The 27,026-nt window shown below is 31.1% G+C and overlaps 1 protein-coding gene and 1 pseudogene across 1 annotated transcript; one reads left to right on the top strand and one right to left on the bottom strand.

The window, feature by feature from the left end:
- Nucleotides 1–225: 225 nt before the first annotated feature.
- LOC114188455 lies at nucleotides 226–7,796 on the bottom strand. Its single transcript, XM_028077030.1, has 12 exons — nucleotides 7,701–7,796; nucleotides 7,098–7,171; nucleotides 6,941–7,028; nucleotides 6,699–6,787; nucleotides 6,464–6,617; nucleotides 6,184–6,368; nucleotides 5,487–5,647; nucleotides 5,290–5,385; nucleotides 3,980–4,101; nucleotides 3,326–3,427; nucleotides 1,049–1,245; nucleotides 226–686 (listed from the first exon to the last, which is right to left on the bottom strand). Exons 1-12 carry the CDS (start codon nucleotides 7,794–7,796, stop codon nucleotides 467–469), a joined length of 1,584 nt encoding a protein of 527 aa, XP_027932831.1. The 3' UTR covers nucleotides 226–466.
- A 4,436-nt stretch (nucleotides 7,797–12,232) lies between these two features.
- On the top strand, nucleotides 12,233–20,491 carry LOC114188454 (annotated as a pseudogene).
- The last annotated feature ends 6,535 nt before the right edge of the window (nucleotides 20,492–27,026 follow it).

Below are 27,026 nucleotides of genomic sequence, written 5' to 3'. Positions count from 1 at the left end.
AAGCAGCCAGAAATTTTGCATCTTCTCCATCAATTTTCTAATGGGTAAAATTCCAAGATTCTTTTATACAATTATTCAGAACAGATAATTAAAATAATCATAAGATTGTTTCAAGCTGTGATAACAAATTGCGCTTCCGCATTGATTGATTGAATCCTTATAAGATCAATGAGCACGAATTCGTAAATTTGTAGCGTTGACTTAACTTGGCAATGCATGTGATTACGAAAAACTTTTGAATGTATGTATACAGACAATACCAATTCGTAGTCGACAATTTGAAACTCAAGACCATAGTTTTTGCTACTCACAGTTGGCATGGATATTACATACTTTTGGTTGACAAGATGTTCCAGTAGTTTTGGATTTAGAAGTACAACACCCCATTAATTTTTTGGAGAGTTTAGGATCCAGTAGCCATTTAATAAATTAACGTGATACATGTAAGTTCCTTGTTTTGACAAGACTAGGCAGGGGATAAAGACACCTTATAAGAACCATCACTGTACCTTACGCCTTTTAATGAAGATGAACACATTTGAGGAGTCACTAAAGCTTCTGGAATGCCAAAAGTATTTATTTGGGTTTGTACACTTTCACTATCTACTACAGCTTCAGATTTCACCTTCTCACAAATTGATTTCAAGGCAACATTCAATCCAACTGAGTTAAAATCCGTCGCAAAACTGTAAAGCATTCGATAAACAAACATCCTTTAGGTTTCAAACAACTATGTAATGTACAACTGGACTATGCTGTAGAAATTTATGACATTCGCTCATAAAATTCATGAAATTCTTCTCACTCCAACAATTGCCAAATTTCTAAGAATAGGAAAAGATGAAAACGTTTTATCAAACCAAAATAGCCTAATTGTCCTAAATCCTTATAAAATTTCATTGGATATATACCCAACTTTTATGATTCACGTCCAAGAAAGTTTCATTACCAAAACCATTAACAAGCTTCATTACCGATACACGAAATTATACTATGGAAACAGTTCAAATTTGTGCAAAAAAAATCTCCAAATAGAGGCTATTCATACCTTGCTTCAAAGCTTCTTCCTTCAGAAGACATCAATGCACAAATACGACAAATAATCCAAGGTGGAAGAAGAGCATCCTTAATTTCAATGGTACAAAGGTCATTTGAAGATCCTTGTATAGACTCCCCATATTTCCATATAGATCCATTATAAGATGCGGCAATGTCCTCAGCTCTTCTTGTCTCCGTGCATTTAATCTGAAGCAAAAGTATATGAATTCTAATTATTTAAATAGTTAGCATAAAAAAATAATTATTGCAGCTTCAAACAAACTGGTCACATAATTTAAATTGCATATGGATTCCTACACTGAGGTTTTCTAGAAGATAACACATTATTGACACTGTCCTGCCCTAATGCACAAATCTGAAAATTAGAGCAGCTAGTCACTAACACAAAAAACCCTATAACGTCACCCATATAACGTCCGTCTAGAAAAAGTTCCACGTTAAAATGACCGGTGGCATTTTTGTAAATTATTTGACTTTTTTAACGTCTGCCCATTCCAACACAGACGTAATTTAACGTCTGACCCACAGTACCCCGACGTTATGTAAAAATTAACGTTTGAGCTCTCTGCCCCCGACTTAATTTAACGTCTGACCCACTCTGCCCCGACTTAATTTAACGTCTGACCCCCTCTGCACCGACGTTAAGTAACGTCTGACCGCGCAGCCCCGACGTCAATTTTTGGGTTTTCTCTACACGAAACGCATAAACCCTAATTGTTTCGTCGCGCCACCAATTTTTCGCAAAGCTTCTTCGTCGGCAACCACCATTCCAAGCTCCTCCAGGTAATTTTTGAACGTTTTTCACCACCAAACTTGTTGGGATTTGATTATGGATTGATTTTAGGCGTTTTGAACCGAATATTTTCCGTTTTCATCCTCATTTGCAGTGTTTCGCGATCCTTCCCGTCGGTGACCATTATTCCGACCTCCTCTAGGTGAGTTTCGAACATTTTTCACCACCAAACTAGTTGATATTTGATTGTGGATTGATTTTAGACGTTTTCAACCGAATATTATGCGTTTTCATCCCCATTTGCATCGTTTTGAGATTATTTTGCTTGTTATCTCTTTTTCATTGTATGTATGTAATTGCTTGTATTTTTTTATTTGCAATTATAATTTATCTTAGACTATTTTTTTAGTTTTTTTGGCCTATTTCTTTTTTTAATTGAATTTTTATAATAATATTTGTAAAATTACGAAATAAAATTATATTTATTGTTATTTGTAAAATTGGACTAATTGTATTTGATTTTTTAATATTATTGTTGCATTAATTTTTATTTTATGTATGTAGATTTATTATAATTCATTGTGGACTAAGGTCGATCTGCCGTATATGGATTCATTGAACCTCAAACCATTCAACCTTCAGGAAACTCACATGACCACATCAAACTTTATTTGCAAACATGGATGGTTGAGTCAAATAGAGAGATCTACTTTGCGCCATATATTGATGCGTATGTTTTTTTTTTCTAGTAATATTTTATGAAGTATTATTAATTATTTCTGCTAAGTACTTGTGATTGACGGTAGATATCATTGGCAACTATGTGTCATCATTCCAAGACAATGCACGATTGTATGGTTTTATTTATTCCATAGAAAGATTCCATCTGCTTTGAAAAATATGTTACAAGAGTAAGTATTAATTTTTTTCAATAACCTATGTATCTACTTAGTTATAAAAACTAAAATATGTTTTATGTTTCCAAAATTTCATTAAAATTGTGAGTAAGCCTAGAGGCCAACAACTTAAAGTATTATATTCAAAGGTTAGAACTCATTTAGTTTAAAGTTATTAATTTTTGTATGTCAACTTATGACTTTGATATGTGTTTATTTTATTTGTAATGTTTAGTGTAACAAGCAAGAAGATTAATGTGAATTGTGTATATTAGTTTAGAATATATGTTGAAACTTAAGTATTATTAGATATAACTGTAACTCCATAATTGTGCTGAAATTATTATGAAACTGTTCTGGGAATTTGCTAATTGTCAGGTGTGGGAATGTTGTAAAAACAATCAAATTAAAAAAAAAAACAATAAGCAATTATAAATTAAACTCCAAGTAGTTAAGTTAATGCTAACTAGGACCGAAAAGTGACAGAAGTTTGATTTCAGTATTCAGTACAAATTTATCAATAGAATAAAAAAACAATAAGCATGCTACCAAGGAACTGTTCATTTACATCATTCAGATATTAATACAAACATCACCAGGAAAACAAGCATTGCATAAATAGCATACAGATACAAACCTGTCCTAAGTTTTGCTTCTCTATCTCTGACAGCTCAACTAGATCCTCAGTTGCAACCTGTTCCCCTTTCGAATGGCAAAAAGGCATAGAGAAACAGACATCCTAATAAAGGATATAGAACCAAAATAAAATTCAGAAATCATCAACAAATTAAATATTAATGCCAAAAATATAATTTTCTAATAATAATAACAGCAACAACAACAATGCAATGATAAAGAAGTTTTGCTGAACAAACAGTACAGACAAAAGCCATAAAACAACATGAGTACTTATACGGAAAACTACATTTGAAGTCCAAATGCTAGTAGTAGCAAAGTCATAGATAAAGTACATCCCCTGTTGGGTTGTTACTGGTTATGGTTCTTGAAATGATCCATTTAAAATCAGATACTATTGGCAGAAGGAAACTACAAAACCTAGTTAAAAAATAAAAGAAAACGCCTCACATCTACCAACATCACTTTCACCGAAAAAATTTCCTCAAAATCAGAAGTATGGCATCAATGAAATATCACTCCTTGCCTTAGGTAAACATTACCACCTCCCCACATCACCACCCAAAAAAGAAAATCAAAAACAAAAAGGAGTAACCATAGAAAAATTAGTAATTCATAAATAAACTACATACTGTACTTAATATGAGTAGCTTACATACTCTCTTAGCAATGATCTTAAACCTTGGGTTGACTGAGAGATATAAGCATTGCACGAACATTTGGATTTCCCAGAACTGTCACCACCAGTAAACATCACCACAAACTGAACAGTGCAAACTACAAAATAAAAAGAAAAAATAACAACCTCAACATCCAATATTCCAATATAAAGACAAATGTTCTAATATAAAATAATCATGGTAGTTAAATCGTGAATCGTATCGTGTATCGGAGAGCTTAAATTTTGAATTGTGAATCGTACCGTGAATCGTACAATTCATAAACATTTTATAAACATTAAAAAGATGCAGTTTATACTTAAATATATAAGATATAGAAATATGCAAAGAGAAAATTAATAACAAAACAATCTCATAGTCAAATAGAGTGGTTATATCTATGTGTATCTACCACAAAGTTTAACAATTTCAGCAACATGGCCTTAAAAAAACAATGTGGTTGCTGCAAAAGATTCCTTGAACTATAGTTACATGCTACTAAACAAATTATGTTTTATAGCCATCCAAAAAATAAGTGTTGTTGCTCCTTGTATCCTAAACAACCTCAAAAATACATTCTATTCTAATCATTCATAATTCATCCTCATCCTCTCCAAGATCTACCACCGTGTGACCACTGTACTACAAACGCAGAAGCTCAAACCCACTGAACAAATGAACAAAGGCATGCACGAGATGACATGCAACCACCACCGCAACACCGCACAACCAACACTGCACCACTGTGCGACCACCACAACAAACAAAGATGACGTGATGACGAAAGGCAAGAAGGAGAATGTGTTTTCAAGCACACTAACGTTAATAAGTTTCAATGTGCGAAAAATAAAAGGGGAAAAATTAGGGTTTCAATTTGGGATAGATATGTAGAGGGAAAAATTAGGATTTTAAATTAGGGTAAATTCGTATCGTGAATCGAATCATGATTTGCACGATTCGGACTCGTATCGTACGATACGAGTACGATACACGAGTAAACACGATACAACTCACGATTCGTATCGCTACGTACTTGAATCGTTTCGTATCGTACGATTCGTATGTGAATCGTACGATACTTACTACACTGAAAATAATGCATAACGAAGTTGGAAGGTTCAACCAATAACCAAATTAAGTATGCATCAATAATACCATAAGTCAAGAACCTATTTCAAAACAAACAAAAAACTGTTCTTTAAGCATAAACAAATTAAATTACATCTCACAAGCAGACAAATGAAATTCCAGAATAGAAAAGACAATATGAAAAGACATCAAAGAAATTAATATATTCTGCAATTACCATAGAAAAGGCCACAAATGTCCTTCCGAAGCATATAATAAAGGTCCCGGAAGGATTCTTCCCAAGCTACTTGTCGTTTCCTTAAGAAATCCAATTCTGTTGCATGAGAAGACAGGGAAAAGAACATAAGGATAATTGAGAAAGGAAAAGTAGAAAGAAGAAACTATAAATTGGCATGCTGAAAACTGATTCACAACCTCCATCTGATGTTGATGAGCTCAAGACTGATATCAGAGAAGGCGGTAGAATGGATTGAGGATACATCCATGAATGTAATCCATAGGAACCTCTCACATTTTGATTCTTGAGATAACTATTCTGGAAGGATAACTGAGGCATGGTACCACACATAACTGACCTATATCATGAAACTTGAAAGTCAAAATAGCATTTACAGAAAAGACAAAAATGGACTTCAAGGATAGTTGCCACAAAACTCATAAAAATAGGGGCTGCAACTTCAAAATACGTAGCAAAACTGAAGAGAATAGTTAGCATACCATAGTTACCTAGGCAAAAAAATAAAAAGGTATTATACAAGCATTTACTATCCTGGTTTATACAAACAATGAAAACCTTGAAATTATATATCACATGCATTTCTATCAACAACACTCTATTACAACATCAAATGCAAACATTTTTCTTATCAATTTCTGAAATGTCATGAAACGAGAATCCTGCCATATAGCTCTACCTCATCATGTTTTTTTAAAATGTTTTACCCATAGGTGCATCTATCAGCATTGAGCATAAAATCAAATTGTCTTCTATAAAACAATTAAGGTAACCTAAAATACCACATCTTTTCAATATATAAACCACAAATCCCTGTCCAAAAGTTTTTTAATTCGGTCAGGTGCAATTACTCCATCATATGCACTTACAACTCACCAGTTCACAGATGACGATACAATTCGCATACTGCTTTTTAAAGTAAGATCCAAAGGGACCTTCTGGCCAGGTAAAGTGCATTCAGATAACAAATTTCCTAAAACAGGGTGTCCATCAGCAAAATCAGCAGTCTTGTCATTAGCATCATGTTCTTCAGGTGCAGCTAGTCCTCTTAATGCTTTTCCCTACAATTTATTATTATTGGTATTGAGAACCTGATAACGAGAATCTAAAGTGCAAGTAAATAGATGAAGAAGGGTCAAACACAGTCTTTGTATACCAAATCAATGGCACCTGAGCCACAAAATGTATCCACTGCTGTTGAAAGTTCAGAAACACTGCGAAATCTCCCTTGACTGCACTTTTCAAATGTTTGACAAGGTTGTAAGACACTATCTTTGCCAGTCTGAGTAGACACATCAGAAGTCTCTGAGCTGACAACAAATTTGGAACAAGATCAGCAATGGTAAAACAAGATCATGGGATCAAGTAAACAACAGAACTATGAAGCAAACCAGAAATTTTCTTGCTGTCTCTTAGCCTCCAAAGTCGAAAAAACAGAAAGATTCTTCAGATTACTTGTTTGTTCAAAGGATGGACTTTCCTGAGCACAGTAACAAGATTTCATGGTTCAGTATCAACAACATTAGATGAAGATGTCAATTGAATAAACTAAATGAGCCATAAGTCGGGCAAAAGAAATAGTAACCTTTCAATTTTCCTTTCCAGATGCAATTTTAAACTTGGGCTTTTTTACAGCAAATACTTCATTAACCCGTGTGTCAGTGTATCTAGGGGGCTTCCACAACCCTGTTCTTTTTAATCCATTGCTCACCTCAGTGGTCCTGCAAACATAAATCAAAAGTTCTCAGCAAATTATGAAATAATAGATTGAAAGAGAAACAGAATCTTACTTAGCAGGATCAGCCAAGGAAGGTGGAGATCCAGCATTATTATCCAGAAAGCTTGCCCGTTTCAATAGCTCCCCCTGTCAAGGATTTACAGTATGATAGTGATAACTACATTTTTGCTCTGCTACAATTAAATGCTAGCTATCAATGTATATGGACAGGAAGGGATATTGCTGTACGAATCTTAAATTTAAATGTGCTATGACTATAAACGGTGGGGTAGTGCAGCATCAACATAGAAGGCTCAATTGAAACGAGCAATGAACATATACAATTACATGATGAATAATATAGATGTAATATAATTTGTCACAAACTATAATTCTAAAGTTTGCTTCAACACAACCATCTATACATTTATACATTAGCTAAATAATGCAAACACCTTGAGAGCATGTACCAAGCCAAGCAAAATGCACTACATTAAACCATAAATCATACTCGGTCATGGACAACATGTAACCATATATACCAACAAAAATATGTAACAATTAGAACAGAAATCATACTCGGACATGGATAATGAACTAAATTATGGCTCCCATTATAATAATCACAAAGATTGAAAGCTAGAATGAAAATCCAATCACGAGTTCAGCAACCAACCCTAAGTTCGGAAGGTGTCTTCTTCTTAACCATAGGTCCACTTTTCAAAGGCCCCGAAACAATTCGATGAGAACTCGGTTTAGCCACCTTTGCCATGTCTGGTTCCTCTATGAGCACTTTTACCAACCAAGCATCATCGAGATAATCTCTAAGTGCAGATTCAGTGAGAAAAAAAAATGCAATAGAATTAACAAATTGCACAATAAGCAAGTTTCGTGTGTTGAAAATTGTGGTAGCAGATATGACCAATAGCGAGAGGGGATGTAGAAGGATAGCTTAGGTTTTCAAATTTGAATTGAATAAAGGTGAATCAGAAGCAAGAGATGAAGATAGAATGAGAGGAAAGAAGAGAACATGGCGGTACCTAGTTGAAAATGAATAGTTCATTCTTCATGTTCTTTTATTTGTAGTTTAAAACCAAAAGTTGCGTTTCCCTCCTATTTGTGACCCGTCACTGCAGCGGTCAAAATTTTAAGATTTTAAATGAATAAAAAAGATAAATTTTTTATTTCTCTATAAAATAAATATAAATATGTTATACATTTGAATTATTTATTTTATTAAAATTTTATTTATTTCAGTAAACATTTTACTTTCTTTTTAAATCTATAAAATTAAAAATTAATAAGTGTTATAATAATTTTTTTATCATATATGTTTGATTTCTCTATTTATATCTAAGTTATAAAGTCTTTTTAATATATATTAGAATGGTAGGAAAACATGGTGGCACAGATTTTAGGACAGATTTTATTATCCATTCCATCCTGATTCTCATATTCAACTGGTCACATTTACCTTAGATAACACATATATTTATACTTGTTTTCTTATGATTCTAATATTAATTATTTTTTATAAAAAATATTATCAAATATTTAATATAAAAAATGTCAAATATTAAAAAATATAGTTATATAACTTTTAAATCAGAATATAAAAAACAATTAAATAAAAAATATTATATAAAAAATAAAAAATACTATACACTTACATATAAATAAAATTTTATAATAATTAAAATATTAAAATATTTATTAGTTTAAAGACGTTATAAAATAAAATTGATTTAAAAAAATTATAAAAAAATATTTTTAATTTTTTATTATTTTTTTTCTCTACACCAGTGTGTGTAACATTCCATTTAAATAATAAAATAATTAAATGAAATCTTACACCGGATAATATAAAGAGCCAAGTTGCGGAGTATAAAGTCGCTCCTTACAGTTATCCAAGGTACTTAGAAGGAAATACTAAAGCTCACTACAAAGCCTACAACCCAAAAGGAGTAAGAGATAGCCGGTATTCGAAATAAAGTCTTAGGGGTAATAAAATACACAGGCCTTAGCCCTAAAGAAAAGCCCAAATAAAACATGAAGTCCAGCCCAGGTAGACTATGCAGCGGAATCATCTCTTTCCTGTTGACCTCGAGTACCTCTCGCATCTGCTCTCATCAATAAATTGATGATCATCGCAAAGGTAGAAGAACAACATACAAGGCAATCAAACAAGCAAGGGTAAGCTAGAGCCAAAAAGATTTTATCATGCAATCAGATATACTTTCACAGTCCAATATGCATACATCCTTCAAGCATGTTATGACTTTCCAATCAATACACTAAGACTCGACTCGACTCATCCGAATACATATAACCTGGTCGGATTCAGCGGATGCTTGCACTTGTGGTGGATACCTCTGCTCACCCCCGAGCTACTCACCCCCGAGCTATGTGTTACAAGTGTTACAATGAATCAATCCCCCACACACAAGGTTAGCCCTTAATGAGTTTCAGGCCTCTGCTACTCTCACCACAAGAGTCAGTTCGCTCTAAATGAGACTAACTGACTCCTTAGAGTCTCAGGATGCAATCCTTACCTTAAATCCTTACCAAATTATATAGATGGGGCACCACCATGGACACCCACTAACAGGGGCCATGGAATTACGTCCCGACCACTAAAGCACGACCCTGAAATCTCACCTAGAGATTCCAAGGAATTACGTACTGACCACATACTATACATATTCAAACAAACAGTAATGTTTATCATGCTTATAAATCTCATGCCAACCTTTATAATCCATCCTCATACATGTTCCATGTTGAATCCATTCCAAATCATCCTTCCCAATTCATGAATATAGAAGTGTAATTCATACCGACACCATGCCACTTTGATTACCAACCATCTCATACAAGTCACATATCAAGGTCATGTTAAACTTATCAATCACAGACCATAAACCATTCTACTCATACCCATTCGCCCAATTCATGCTTTTAAAAGTAATTGAATTAATCCACAAGTTCAAGTTAAAGTAAGGAATTAAAATTCTGCAGCAATTCTCGCTTAAGCTAGACTGATCTCGCTTAAGCTAGACTGGTCTCGCTTAAACTAGAAATTCTCGCTTAAGCTAGACTGGTCTCGCTTAAGCTAGAAATTCTCGCTTAAGCTAAAATCCCTCGCTTAAGCTAAACTGACAGCTTTTTAATGGTTTCAACATGTAAAAAACACAAAATCCCAAACAGCATAAATTTAAGAAAACACAAGCATGTTGTATAAAATGTTGGCATCATATTTCATGCTTTAAAAGAATAAACAAATCAATCATGGAAGCATACAAGCATTTAACAATTGTTAATCTCGCTCAAGCTAAGGAGCTCTCGCTTAGGCAACAGGGTCTCTCGCTCAAGCGAAAAACTTTCGCTTAAGCGAGATTGAAAACAGAGAGTACTTCGAGTTCTCGCTCAAGCTAGCCCATCTCGCTCAAGCGAGAGGCCTTCGCTCAGGCGAGCACTTGAAACTAAAAGGGGGCGAGCACTCGAAACTAAAAGGGGGCGAGTTACTGCCATTCTCGCTTAGGCGAGAGCTTCCCGTTTGGGCGAGAGCTTCCCGTTTGGGCGAGAGCTTCCCGTTTGGGCGAGAACTTCCCGTTTAGGCGAGAAACAACTCGCTTAGGCGAGAAACAACTCGCTTAGGCGAGCATAGCAGATCTCATCTGCTCTCACGCATGCAAAGCCAAAAATCCATCTAGAAACAATACACCGATATTTTCACACCATCAAAAGCACATCAAATTATCAAGAGCACCCAACAGAAACAAAAAAAGACACATTATTTATAAAAGCATGAAAAATCCTAGCTTCCCTCACCTGGACAGATGCTAGTGGAAAGCACAAGCACCTACGGCAACCAACCCAACAGCTTCAGGAGCATACTCAAGAGGTGGAACAGAGAATGAGGTTGAGTTGACTTGAATCTGAATGAGCTTCGAGCCCTAGCAGAGCACTGTTTGAGGGAAAAAGAGGAGTAAGATGACTGATTTTGCAAAGTGGGCAGAACATGAGAGGGTTAGGGGTTTTGGGATGCCCTATGGACTAGCCTTAGGCCCAACTGACTAAGAGAGACCCTTAAATTTTAGGAAAAAATTAAAGTGGGTCTTACCGTGTGTTATTTATAATATTGTATTATAAAATAATGATATTTGTAACTTAATTTAAGTTGACATATAAAATAAATTTATATTTGTTAACAAAGCTAAATATACCTTTATATACATGCATATTATAAATAAAAAAAATAACTAACTTAAAGTCTCATAAATTTACAATATTAAACTTTTATTTAATTAAGAAGTCAAATAAAAATTAATATTATGTGCTTTAACCTTTTATTATTGTTATACCACAAAACTCTAATTGCATATTAATAACAAAATTTACCCTTATAAATGTCAGTTTTTATTTTCCATTCATTCGCAAATTTTAAAATTATGGTATTTAGTTTTAAAAGCAAGTTTGTCATAAGAAATTAATTTTAAATTATGGTATTCAGTTACAAAATCAGTTTTGGCCAATTTTTAATGTTTTTTTAATTCTTTTACTTTATCAACAAGACTTGCTCTTTTCCAACGGATTGCATATCTTGAAAATTCCATCCCTTCAATTATATTTTTACTATAGATTTTTAATTACTATAGATATAAATCATATATTTAAAAAAAATAAATATTCTATGTAGATAACGGTAATAATCGATCTAAAAACTATATACATTCTAAAAGATTATAAAACAACGAACACGATGCTTAATTAACACAATGCTTAATTAACGCTAATACAACATAATAAGGTAACTAATTTATCAAATATTAAAAATAGTAAATGTTTGAAAAAAAGCTTAATAGTTAAATGAAATTTAGATTCAACGTAAAAACTCATGAAATAACTAATTGGTAATATTGCACAAACTTTCAATATTTAGTAAATAAATAATAACTATAATTAACTATTTGTGTACATTAAATTTTGAAATTAAAATAATAATTATTTATGGTATATAAGTGAGTGTAAAATTTTATCTTATAAGAAAGTTTTATAAGATTGAACTAGGCTTAAAGTTAACTTTTTAAGCTGACATCAAAGTAATACGTTAGAGCATATTTTGTCAAAGTTTGTTGTTTGTGAATTTTTTATTTCACTTGTTATCGCGATCGAACTACTCTAATCTCATCCTAGATATATGTATGTATGGGTGGACTTTCATTCGGAGATAAGGGGTACTGCCCCTAAATTTTTTATATTTATATAAATTAATAAATAAGTTAATTTTGTTTCAAAAATAACTTAATATATTTTATATATTTGACATCTCCAAAATTTTGCATATTTCTATGTAAATATTTTGACACCCTAAAATATTTATCGAAGATTCATCGTGATGTATGTGTCTCGATGTCAGGAAGTATTGAAATTTCTATGTTGACTAAACATTACATCAATTTACAAATTATATATATAATAAACATTTGCTTAAGTTCGCAAGTCTGCACTCATTTAAGTCTGCATCCTGCCTAGATCCGCATTTGGAAAGAAAAAAAAGTCTCGGATCAATAATTTTGTAATTTTATTTTCAGAAAATATCACGTAAAGTCATTTGACTTTATACTCTAATACATTTATATATATATATATATATATATATATATATATATATATATATATATATATATATATATATATATATATAAAGAGAGAAAGAGAGAGAGAGAGAGAGAAAAATAAAGTATATGAATAAAATAAAATAACAAGTTCTTCTTGTAACATATCTCTAATATCTTATATCTCACATTTTTACAATCTCTAAAAAATTTTAACATTCATAATATTTCATATTATAATTTTATGACCATTAATACATATTGTAATATGACTCTCAAATTTTCATATGTTTACATCTCAATTTAGTATATATATATATATATATATATATATATATATATATATATTCCAATTCCGCCGGCTCAACTAATGATTAGTCATTATAAATTTAAATTTTTAAGTCTAAATTTGGATCTTTAATAGAAAATTAGTTTAGTCTCAAATACACATTTCATTCTCTCCATCACAGAATAAACATAGTCAGATATTATTAGTCATAAGAGAATGTGCCTCATTAAAACCTTAATAGGAAAAACCCTTTGGGATAAAAAAAAACCTAGTAAAGGAAAAAGAGTACAACATTATGTATTCTTTAATACAATATTGTTCATCACATATTCTATTTCTCCCCTCATATAAACTTACATCATTAAGGTGACAAAGTCCGAACTCGTGAGTCATTTGCTCAAAAGTTCTTCTTGACAAAAACTTTACAAATAGACCTGTCATATTTTCAGATGAATGAATTTTTGGATATCTATATCATCCTTTCAATTGAACCAATCGAACAATACACTATTGTCTTCATATATGGTTGTTGATTCCATTTTTGTCGGGGATAGTCATAAGTTTCTTGCACATGTTGAATTATAGACCTTAACCAAACATATTCAACACTTTTCTCATAATTCTGTATGATTAGACGATGTTGCTACTATGGTTTGTTTCATATACCATCATGAAACCATTATGCTACCACATGTGAACAAACATCTTGTTGTGATCAACCATTGTGACATTGTGAGAATATGTAAAATAACATGCATATACATAACCCATTGGTCTAAATCTGAATCATTTGGATGGAATAAGTTCATATTCGTAGTACCCTTAAAGTAATGAAGTATATGTTTTACTCCAAACCATTTTCTTCTTGTAGTTGAAGAACTATATTTTGCTTAACAAATTTACAGCAAATGCAATATTAGATCGAGTATAATTAGAAAGAAACATTAGTGTTTCTATGACACTAAGATATGGTGCTTCTGGACCAAGAAGATCTTCATCATTTTCTTAAGGTCTAAGAAGAGTCTTTATCAACATCTAACAACCTCAAAACTATTGGAGTGCATAATAGACATGACTTGTCCATTTAGAACATTTTAAGCACCTTAATTATATAAGCCTCTTGACGTATAAAAACACCTTTATTTAAATACTCAATTTCTAATTTCAAATAAGACTTTGCCCTTCAAAGATCATTCATCTCAAATTATTTCTTTGAGTAATCAATTGCCTTTGTGAGCTCATTAGGAGTTCCAACGATGTTTATGTCATCTACATAAACAATAATTATGGCAAATTCATTTTTGGATCTTTTCATATAAATACAAGAACAAATAGGATCATTTTTATATCCTTCTTTTAATAAGTACTCAATAAGACGGTTATGCCACACACGTTCTGATTTCTTTAATCAATAAAAGAACGTGTTCAATTTTATTGAATAACCCTCTTTAGAATTTGTCTTGTTGGGCAAATAAAATCCTTCAGGGATTTTCATATAAATATGATTCTCAAAAGAACCGTACGAATAGGTTGTAACATCATTCATTAGATGTAAATGCAAACCTTGTTGTGCAACTAGGATAATTGAATATTGCAATGTTGTTGCATCCAATACTAGTGAATATATATGTTTTTTCACAAATCAATACAAGGTTTTGTGAACAACCTTGAACAACCAATTGTGCTTTGTATCTAAAAATTTCATCATTCTTAATTTGATTTTTGCGCAAAAATCCATATGTACCCAACGGGTTTCACAACTTTAGGTGTGCGAACTATATGTCCAAAAACCTTTCATTTAGCAAGCAAATATAATTATGCTTCTTTGCATATTTTCATTTTGGTCAATCTTTTCTTTGCCGACAATCTTCAATGATCATTGCTTATTGATCCTCATTGTCATTTATAGCATTCATCGCTATGTTATAAGTAAAAGTTTTGTCAATGTTAACTTCATTTTGGTTCCACTATTATATGATTCATGACATAATTTATTGAGATCTCATCATTTTCAACAATTTCAGGTACTTAAGGTTCTTCTGGAACCAAAACATTATGTCAAATGAATCTTTTGGGATTTCAACCTTTTCGATTAGGTCATTTTGCATTTTAGCTCCATTTCTCATTCAAGAGTTTTTATCTTTAGAACCAATAGGTCTACCACGCTTCAAACGTGTCCACATGAGTTTTTCAACCCTTTTTTTTCGCATCATAATAACTGATCATGTCAAACAAGACAATCATTTAAATTTGTAAACTTTTGGTTTACCATGACATGCATTTCAACTGTACTAATAAACTTGTAGTACAAACTATAAGAGAATGTTGATAATTTCTCCAATACACTTTCTTTTTCAACTCAATCATAGAGATATAAAGATATTTCACATCTTTTTCATTGTTTGTCTCAATATAATATCCATTTAGACAAATATCCTTGAAACTTAATAAGTTCTTATTCAACTTCTTGGTAGAAGTATAATAGCTCTTCTAGAGTCTTCAAATATATTTGTAGTACTATAAATAATACAAACATTGATGTCTCACATTATCAAAAAAGAGAAAAATTTATTACTCTTGAGAATTGTATAAGTTGTTGCACTATCAATAAGACACATATCTTTTGGTACTAGTGCAGACATTCGTTTTTTATATAAACATAAATATCAATATGAGATTTTTTTTAACACTCTCATAATCAATAAAGTGATCAATGTTTCCATTTGCTTTAGCAAAGAAAATAATAATATCAAGATGAGTAGCATCCATATGGCCATAATTAGAATCACCATATTCATAAGCAATGTGTGTTTTCATGTTCTTCTCATTATTTGTAAGATGCTTTGGTGTACAATAAGTACAACTCAAATGGCCTTTACCACCGTAATGATAATATATACTTTCATCTTTTTGTCAATATTTTCACATTTTCCTTTTCCCTTTTTCATATTATTGTGCCACTTATAGTGACAAAATGTGTCTTTGAAATTGTCTTTATAACCATGTCCATAATCAATATGACGATCACGATCATGAAAATATAAATCAAATGTTGCTGCATTCACTTCTGGAAATGAAGCAGAACCAATTTGGACAAGTTTCATGATTTTCTATCAAAAACTCATTGCTTTGTTCAGCCATACAAAGGCATGAAATAAATTCATAATATTTATTGCTGCATTCACTTATGGGAATGGAGCATATTAGGCGGATCTCATGATTTTTCATCAAAAGCTTTATTGCTTTGTCCAGCCAACCATATATAGGCATGAAATAAACTCATAATATTTGTGAAATCTCTTTTCACAATATTTTTGTCGCATGAGCAAATTAGTTGCTTAGATGTTTTATTTCTTTATTTAATGGTATCCCAATATCCATTGCATCTAAATGTATTTCAACATTTAAAATCCAATATAAGGAATTATTCCTTGTAATATCAAGGGTCACAAATCCAAATTTTGCAACGTTTTGCGTGTTTAGAACTGACACATAAAATAATAATAATAATAATAATAATCATCAAAATAATAATAATAATCATCGTCATAATAAAAATAAAAATAATAAAATAGAGATGAAAATTGATAAAGTCAAACAATTCTTATCACAAGAGGAAGAATATAAGGTAAAATTATAAATTGAGAAAAGATTAGAAAGAGCTTGGATTGAGACACGCAAAACAGTGTCGTTAGAGAGAAAAAACTTCCACTAGTCCTCAATTGGTTGAAGCATGGTGCTGATAACGTGTTATGAAATAAAGAGAATAACATAGAGAATAATAAATAATAGAGAAGAGAATAAACAATAGAGAATAGAGAATAGAAAATAAGGAACACATCATCTGTATATTATTATTGATAGGAAGAGTCTTATTTATAGATACAATATGTAATCCAAGGAAACAAATCAACTTAGTTAATACAAATATTTACATAAAGAACACATCATCTGTATATTATTATTGATAGGAAAAGTCCTATTTATAGATACAATATGTAATCCAAGGAAACAAATCAACTTAGTTAATACAAATATTTACATAAAGAGTAATGAATCATATGAGTATCAATCATATGAGTAAATGTATCAAATCAATGGAGAATCATTAATTCATAACAATATTGATATAATTTTACCACTAATCTCCATTTTTTGTGTCTAATTGTAGACCGAAAGCCTTGTTCCAAAATCCATACAAGTGAGTGATCCTGAATGCCAAGAAGAAGATAAAAATTGACACTAGGATTATGTCAATTACACAAACGAAACAGAATATCCTCTTATTTATAATTTCAATTTTGATGAGAAAACATTGATATGATTCAAGAAATTTAACAAAAAATGACCAAATTGTACCATTTTTTTTTTGAAAATCAGAACTAAATTAAGACTAAAAAACATTAAAAGATCAACTTATATTTTTAAACGAAAATATGAACTGAAAGAGTAATTCCAAACTTTTTTTATATAAACTACTAAAAACATTGTATTTATTTTTTATAATAATAAAAAAATATAATGATTGTTATTATTATAATTATAAAATTAAATGTGAATAATTTATATAATTTTATAATAATTAATTTTCATTTATAATGATTAAATTTAAAAAAAAATGGTTAAATTAAACAAATGACCACTTAAAAGATAATACTAATAAAATAATTATTTTTAGTTTAAAAAAATTTAAAAGATAAAATTAAAAAATAAATATGGACAACAACGAAAAATTCTTTATATATAAATATAAATATAGATATATTAATTCATTTTAGAATATTAAATACATAAAATATATTAAAAATATTAAATTTTTAAAATATATCTTTAAAATTATATATATAAAATAAATTTTGGCTAGTCATGACCCTTTGTCACTGTTGTGGTCCGCCATTGTCGCCGAGGCTTTCAACATGAATCGCACTCGAATTTTGGCCTTCAAGAACAAACCTCCGACGCCGGTTGAACTCATTCCTAAGTGAATCCTTTCGCCTCCTCCTCCATCCAAAATCCCTAAGCCCAGGCATCACAGTCCTCAGGTATGTTAATTGAGTTCGAAATTCTGCGTGTTTTCTGATCGGACTCTTGAAAATTGAATTCTGTTGTAACTATTTGTGAAAATGGCTATCAGAGTTCTGAGAGAACGTTGGATGCTCCTGATATACTCGATGACTTTTATTTGAACCTATTGGACTGGGGTTGCGGCAATGTTCCTAGTATCACCCTTGGTAACAGTGTGTATCTATTGAATGCCGATGATAACTCCACCGCTGAACTTGTCACTGTGGATGAGGAAGATGGTCCTGTTACAAGTGTTGCCTGGGCTCTCGATGGACGCCATCTAGCCATTGGTTGGAGCAATTTTCATGTCCAGCTCTGGGATTCTCATTCTTCTAGGATGGTAAATTTGATTCCTTTTAAGCGTTTTTGTGAAATTTTATTTGAATAGGCTAATTGACATTGCAAATGTTCTTGTGAAAGGTTTGTATAGTGTCGTGTAGTTGAAATTTTTTTCTTTTCTGATAGTTATTTGGGTTCAATTTCTACACTAACAATCGCAACCTTTGGGAACTGAAGATGGCGTATATATGATTGAATGAATGACACAGTATTAGTCATAATATTTAAATCAAACTGTAATTACTTCAAAAAAGTCACATATAACAAGGTCTTCGTATATGAAAGTTATACTTTTTGTTTTGTGTTATTGAAAACTTCTATGCATTATGTTATGGTTTTGATTTGGTGATTGCAAGTAAGAACATTAAGAGGTGGACATCAGGCACGAATGGGTTCACTATCTTGGAACAATCATATCCTCACAATAAGAGGGATGGATGGTAGAATCGTTAACAATGATGTGAGAGTGAGGTCTCATAGGGCCACAACAACTCTAGGGTGTTGTATATGGCGCAAAGTCCAAATGGGTGCACTGTGGCTTCTGCAGCAGGGGACGAGACTCTCAGATTTTGGAATGTTTTTGGAACTCCACAGCCTTCCAAACCAGCGCCGAAAACCAATAGTCAGCCCTTTGCTCTTGTCAATCGTATTTGCTGAAGATGCACGTAGAGGTTATAATGTAAAATATTTAGCTTTTTAACATTATCCTGATCATTCTTTTATTTCTTTGTAAATTTATATTGTTAAACTCAAACATACATGTATTTATATAAATGGGTGCTGTTGTCTATATTAGTTACAAATAAATCATAAATAAATAAGTGTGACTGGTTTTTTTCATTTTATTCTTGCTCTGATCTTTCTTGTTTCTTGTTCTACTTTTACTGTGATTTGAGAGCCCCGCCACACAACGAACATTGTTAACAATGAATAGTATATATATGCAAAGTAAAAAAAAAGAAAGAGATACAAAAATATTGATAAATACAAAAAGAATATAAAATAAATTAGACTCGGTTTAAATTTAGTATTGTCTAAATTCACCGGTCTTAAAATAATATATCAGAATGGTGGATTGGAGACACTCCTTCTGCATAGAAATTGGTAGATTTAAGATAATAAAACCCAAAGATAAATCCATCCACCACACTTTGGGTCCAAAATTAGCAAATTATGAAAGGAACATTCTTCAATTTCACTGTTTAAAGTCTTTCCTAACTTGGCATCAGTGCATTGTTGGATTTTCGTGGTTAAAATAGTCAGCCAAAAATGTTTCTTGTGTTGTGCTGTGGAGATCATCCATTCCTACCTAAAGTACATCTTTTACATGTTCCATATATAAGCACCAACAAACAACGTTCACTATATATATATATATCTTTCTTCATTATTCTATTCCTTCTTTCCCGTTATCATTTCATTACCTCAACACAAAATTATTCTGGTTATCTTTCTTCTCACCTACCAGTATGCATGTTCATTTCTTGGATGACAGACACAGATGCCTATGTTTACATCCTAAACTTCGACTGTGAAATAACAAAGAGAAAAGAAAGATGGAGAAGTCAATGAGATTAGGGTTGATGGCTGTGGTTGCTGTATCTGGAAGCATGGCCATCTTGGTTCAACAAGTCCATAAACGTATGCTATCTAACTTCATGAAGCAATTTGAGTATCAAATGGGTGGTATCTTATACGCACACGGCCAAAAGAATTTGTTTGGTACCATTTCTTTCAATTTTCAACTACCATTTTCTTTTTCACTTTAGTTCTAAATCCCTTTTATAATGTTTGCAAGGCTCGGAGAAACATGAAGCGAATAAGAAGGTGCGATTTTCAAAAGAAGCATTGGAAGAGATGAGTTATGGTAGAGGTGATAGAATGATTACTACAAGGGTAGGACGAATCAAGGCTGAACAATTTTGGGAGATGGAGAATGTTGAGAGGGATGAGCCCAAATTAGAGAAGATGATGCCTACTAACAGGAAAGTTCTTTACAGGGGAATTATGAAATATAGGAATAGCACTATTCATGGGAGACTTCCATTTTAGTTTTTCTTTTCCTTTTCTAGAAAGTAACATTTTTTTTTCTCCTTACATGTGTGTCCTTATGCACAAATCTCCTAACTTTTCTTAATATAACATTCTCGATTGATAGACAGGGTTCGTTTGTAAAAAGTAGGAAGGTTTCTCCATGTTGCTTAAGAAACATGGGTTAATTTTTTTCACTCATCTTCCATAATGTTTCACCCGCGAGTTTACGTTCGGTCTGTGATCTGCATAAGAAATTATTTGTTTTGTAATCTTTATATTTTGTAAAATACCAGGGTGAAATTTTTTAATAACTTTATTTTTATTTAATCAAATTAGTAGAAATAATAACTTTTATAAACTTATTTTTTAAAATAAGTAATATCCATAATTGTATAATTTTAAAATTTTAAGTACAAGTTTATTGAAAATAAAATGACTTTGAATTCAATTGAAACAAGCGAAAAAACACAAATGAGCGATATATTTTTTGATGGACTGGACAAGATTGTGCTGGTACTACTGGATTTTAGAAATTTAAGTCAATACTGATTATGCAGATCAAATGTGGTTCAACATGTCATTAGCTTGCGTGGGCTATGATTATACGAACAGACTTGTGGATCGATAATCCATCCTGAATTGTCATCCTATAGAAAAAATATATAGGTTGAATAAAAGTTAGGAGGTAAAATAGAAATAAGTTGCTCATTGTTTGCCATGTATTGCTTACCATTCTCAAGATGAAAAGGACACTATTTGATTGATAAGATATTTATTCTCGTAATGGCTTGTAAAAGGCTCCATAATGTTTGTATCATCTTATTTTTTTAGGTGCTTTCTATATAAAAGTTTATGTATAATTGATTTTGTCTTTCATGTGTATATTTCTTTTTCGCACCAAACTATCCTATATTTATTCATGTAACTTGATGAAACAAAGAGTAAATATTAACTATACCATCTAATAATAATAGACTAAATCATCGTCTCATACATAGATAGTAGTTGGTGGAGACCAATCAGATGGAGACTAATCAACCGCTGATAAGGATTCAAGCACCAATTCAGACTTTATTCAAAGAGACACTTACATCACAGGGTTAGAAATCCTCCTTCCTATCTTAAGGATTATGAGGTAACTATCAACTCTGCTAGCAATAAAAACGTTTTAAGTAGCAAGTATCCTATCTCCTCTTTCATGCATTATGACAAGCTGTCTTTGAGTTTTAAAAATGTTGTTAATTCCATTGATGCTGAACGTGAACCAGGAAGCTATAATGAAGCTTGTAAACATTCTTACTGGATAGAAGCCATGCATAATGAGATTAGTGCTTTAGAAAGTAACAAATACATGGACTGTCACTACTTTGCCACAAAATAAGATTGTTATAGGGTGTAGGTGGGTTTATAAAATCAAAAGGAGGCTGATGGGAGCATAGATAGATACAAGGCTAGGCTTGTTGCTAAGGGTTATACTCAGTTAGAGGGTCTAGACTTTCTTGACACCTTTTCCCCTGTAGCCAAACTTACCACTGTTAGACTTTTACTTTCTATTGCTGTTGTGAATGGCTGGCACCTTATGCAGTTAGATGTGAACAATGCATTCTTGCATGAAGAATTGCATGAGGAAATTTATATGTAGGTTCCACCAGGTATGGGCAGTAGTGCTGGACAGGTTAACAAATTAAATAAGTCTCTTTATGGGCTAAGACAAGCCAACAGACAATGGTATGAAAAACTGTCTTTCCTTATCTTGCAAGGTTAAGCTAGATCTAATGTTGATCACTTATTGTTTCTTAGACGTACTGACAATAGCATAAATATTGCATTAGTTTATGTGGATGACATAATTTTGGCTGGAAATGATGTAGTTGAGATAGAAAACTTGACACACCTCCTTAATGAAACTTTCAAAATTAAAAACCTTGGAGATTTAACATATTTTTTTGGATTAGAGGTTGCTAGAAATAAAACAAGAATTCATTTGTGTAAAAGAAAATATGTTTTAGATCTTCTTGAAGATGCAGGAATGATGAACTGCGCTCCAGCCATCACTCATATGAATCACAAGCTTGCTGCTGATATGGGAGGCATCCTTCCTGATCCTTCTTCTTATATAAGACTGATAGGGAAGCTTATATACTTGAAAAATACACGACCCGATATCACCCATGCAGTCCAACATCTAAGCCAATTTGTTTATGCACCAACTAGTATACATCAACAAGCTGCCATGAGGATCCTAAGGTATTTGAAGAAAACTCCAGGAAATGGTATCTTCCTTGCTGCCAACAGTGAAGCTCAATTGAAGGGGTATAGTGACTCAGACTAGGCTGGATGTGCAGAGACAAGAAAGTGTGTGACAAGTTATATTATATACTTTGGGAATTCTCCTATTTCATGGCATTCAAAGAAGCAACCTACTGTTTCTAGAAGTTCATCTACTGAATATGAGCCCTTGCTGCCACAACTTGTGAGATTCAATGGTTAAAATACCTGCTTGATGATATTGGAATCAATCATAGGATTCCTGCTGTCCTTTACTGTGATAATCAATCGGCTATCCAAATTGCATCTAATCAAGTCATGCACGATAGAACTAAGCACATAGAGATAGATTTCCATATTGTGAGGGAAAATGTCAACAATGGTTTGCTGAAGCTTCTGCCTATGTCAAGAAAATCACAACTTGCTGACATTCTTACTAAGCCTTTATCTCCTACGGATTTCAAGAGTATATGTTTCAAGCTGGGAATGTTAAACTTGTACTCCCAGCTTGAAGGGGGTTCTTAGCTTTAATAGTTTTGTTGTGTTTTTATTGTTGTTAGTTATAAGTGTTTTATGCATGTATAAATACTCCTTTTTATCTTTGTACCACGGTAACACAATTAATAAAATTTTCTTCTCGTTGCTTTTCTCTCTTCTCTGTTTTTGTCTCTGTCTTCACACCTTTCCTCTCTAGAAGCATCAGTTGTTGAGCACTATCATGAAGATGAAACTCTGATAAATAATGATTCCTATTTACAGTTTTTTACATGGGTCTGTGACATTCGGCATGGCTGGACGATGTGGCGTATAATTTATATAAAGGATCATAATAAAATTTTATGGATTGTTCAACTGTTTGTACTGGGAGGGACCGCTCGGCGGCCGAGCGACAGTTTATCACATAAGTGAAAATCTTTTTCGAAGTAATCTCACACGAAAGGTGAATGCGCGTTCAATCACATCTCTGAAGATTTTCTTCGAAATAATCTCACACGACCGGTGGTAGAGTCAACCAAACGACAATACAACACAACTTGATTTTGTTATTATTTTTATTTTTATAAAAGGCATCATTCTAGAGAACATTATATAATTTTTAAAAAAAATAAAATAAAAACAAACCAATTCAAAATCCATATAATATTTAAATAAAACAAATATAATTAAAACAAAAAAGAGTCTTTGACTAATATAAGGAGAAAGCAACTCAAACCACATACTTTAGTTTCTTTAATCTGTATCTGTTACTATCTCCAATAATGTTTTTTGAATCGACAGAATTTGAAACAAAGGAAAAGAAATAAGTTTAGTGACATTGAAACAAACATTATATTGCTATTTTGTGTGTCTGATTTTCTTTGTTTGATGTGATGATTCAAAACGACTAGTATTGCTCTTATTTTGCTTAACATCACCAAAACACAAAATCAGTGACAAATAACATCATAGGAAGATCCAAATTACTACATTACTAAAAATTCCAATCTCTTGAAACGTTTTTTTAGTGCAAAAAAGCGACCCCTTCACTACTTCGTCTTTTTCTTTTCCATTTTTATGGCGTTTTCATGCTTCGCAGCGTACTTGTATTTACTGATTTTGTTTTGTTTTATATTTAAACTAGTATGAGATCCGTACGTATGCACGAGTTTTTTGTTTTTGTTTTTGTGTTATTATTATTATAGGTATTTTGTTTAACTATAATATATTATATTGGTTAAAAATTAAATTAAACTTTTGTTATTATTGATATAATTTATGTGGATTTGTAAATATATCATTTCGACTTTAGCTAATTATGACAATTTACTTCATTTTCTAATTATTCAAGACCATTGATTATGTTCATTATATATTGATACAATCCATAGTTACACAATGCATAGTTTATAGTTATACTTAATTTATATTGAAATATTGAAATACTTACATTTGAGAAAAAATCTGAAGGGTGTGGTTTTGACAGCAAGGTATAGTAATCAGGTATCTTGTGAACTTTTGTTTTGTGCATATGTACATTGACTTATATATTATATTGAAATGAAATGCATATGTACATATTCATGTTAAAATAAAATATATGAATATTGAGAACTTTGATCTCGTGCAAAAGTAATGTCCACAATTGAATAATCAACTCAAAAAAAAAATGCAAACATAATGTAAGATTGATGTTAACATTTTTAAACAAAAATAAATGCATGTATTGTTATAATGTAGGCATTAAATTTATAATAACTAATTCTTGATGGGTACACACATTTTATTTTATTTTTGTTTAAATGTACATTGAGTTATATATTATATTGAAATGAAATGCATATGTACATATTGTTGTTAAAATAAAATATAGGAATATTGAGAACTTTGGTCTCGTGCAAAAGTAATGTCCATACATAAAGAATCAACTTAAACAAAAATGCAAACATAATGTAAGATTGATGTTAACATTTTTAAACAAAAATAAATGCAGGTATTGTTATAATGTACACATTAAATTTATAATAACTAACTCTTGATGAGTACACACATTTTATTTTATTTTTGTTTAAAATGTACATTGAGTTATATATTATATTGAAATGAAATGCATATGTACATATTTTTGTTAAAATAAAATATAGGAATATTGAGAACTTTGGTCTTATGCAAAAGTAATGTCCACACATGAATAATCAACTTAAACAAAAATGCAAAGATAATGTAAGATTGATGTTAACATTTTTAAACAAAAATAAATGCAAGTATTGTTATCAATGTAGACATTAAATTTATAATAATTAATTCTTGATGGGTACACACATTTTATTTTATTTTTGTTTAAAATATACATTGAGTTATATATTATATTGAAATGAAATGCATATGTACATATTGTTGTTAAAATAAAATATAGGAATATTGAGAACTTTGGTCTCGTGCAAAAGTGATGTCCACACATAAATAATCAACTTAAACAAAAATGCAAATATAATGTAAGATTGATGTTAACATTTTTAAACAAAAATAAATGCAAGTATTGTTATCAATGTAGACATTAAATTTATAATAACTAATTCTTGATTGGTACACACATTTTATTTTGTTTTTGTTTAAAATGTACATTGAGTTATATATTATATTGAAATGAAATGAAATGAAATGCATATATACATATTTTTGTTAAAATAAGATTTAGAAATATTGAGAACTTTGGTCTCGTGCAAAGTGTGTTGAAGATGAAACAATAAAGGAAATAATTGAAATATGTGAACCAGTGCAATGATGATTATCTTGAGCAGTGCAAATAATAATGAAAACATATTTATACAAACGTGCACCATATTCGGATATCAAGAGAGATTAATGAATTACTTCAATAGTTGAATCTCAATCAATTGAATCATCAGAATGTTTATTTCGAGTAGTTCAAATTAATGGAGCAGTTCAATTATCTAGACCAGTGGTGCAATAATGATTATCTGGAGCAGTGCAAATAATAATTAATAAAATTTATACAAACGTTTATTCTAATTTCGTATTCATTATTTAGACGTTATGCAAATATATTAAAAAAATTCATTGAAAGTTGTGCAGGGTTTATTGAGCAATGATAAATTTAGATTTCCAATGCAGTGACAAATTTAAATGTTCATTGGAAATTGTGCAGAGTGAGTTTTATTGAACGTAAGATTTATTGATAGAGTAAGTTATTGCATTAAATGTTCTTAAATAGTAATTTATGTTTTTCATGCTATTAAATGGTCTTAAATAGTAATTTATGTTTTACATACTATTAAATGATCTTGGATAGTAATTAATGTTTCACATGTTATTAAATGGTCTTGAACAGTAATTTATGTTTCACATGCTGCTGATTTAAAGAGATCGAAACATCCAGATGTTTCATTGAAAAATTTTATCATCTAATTGCATTAAATGGTCTTAAATAGTAATTTATGTTTCCATAAAAATATTGACATAGAAAATATATCTACCATATAAAAATGTAATAAAAATAATTAATTACATTTTTAATATTAGAATAAATAATAACATATAACATAAAATTACAAAAATTAGAAAATTTTGTGAAGGTACTAAAATAAATTGACATTTTGAAAAAAATTAAAAGTAAAAATTTTGTAACGTGTCACTAGAAGAGGAATGGGTTGAAAGGTTATCTCCCATTTACTTTTTTTTTCGAAAAGACCAATAAGAAAAATTTTGATCATGGAAACCTTTTAAAGATGAAAAAAAGTAACAGTTAAATTAGGAAAAAATACAATAACATGACTAGTGGTAGAGCCACATAGGAGCGGGCGGGGGCACAACCCCCAACTTTTTTAATATTTTTTTTTTAAAATTTTATGTATTTAAAATATTTTAAATTATATATTTTAAATTTTTTTAA

The sequence above is a fragment of the Vigna unguiculata genome, chromosome 6 (assembly GCF_004118075.2).
Source record: "Vigna unguiculata cultivar IT97K-499-35 chromosome 6, ASM411807v1, whole genome shotgun sequence".
Lineage (NCBI taxonomy): Eukaryota > Viridiplantae > Streptophyta > Magnoliopsida > Fabales > Fabaceae > Vigna > Vigna unguiculata.
This window is presented reverse-complemented; position numbering and strand designations above follow the sequence as displayed.

Coding starts and splice junctions, on each gene's coding strand:
- LOC114188455 (XM_028077030.1), bottom strand. CDS start 7,796: ATGGCAAAGGTGGCTAAACCGAGTTCTCATCGAATTGTTTCGGGGCCT. Junction 6,369..6,463: donor GCTCAGGTGCCATTGATTTG/GTATACAAAGAC, acceptor AATAAATTGTAG/GGAAAAGCATTAAGAGGACT. Junction 687..1,048: donor GGAAGAAGCTTTGAAGCAAG/GTATGAATAGCC, acceptor AATGCTTTACAG/TTTTGCGACGGATTTTAACT.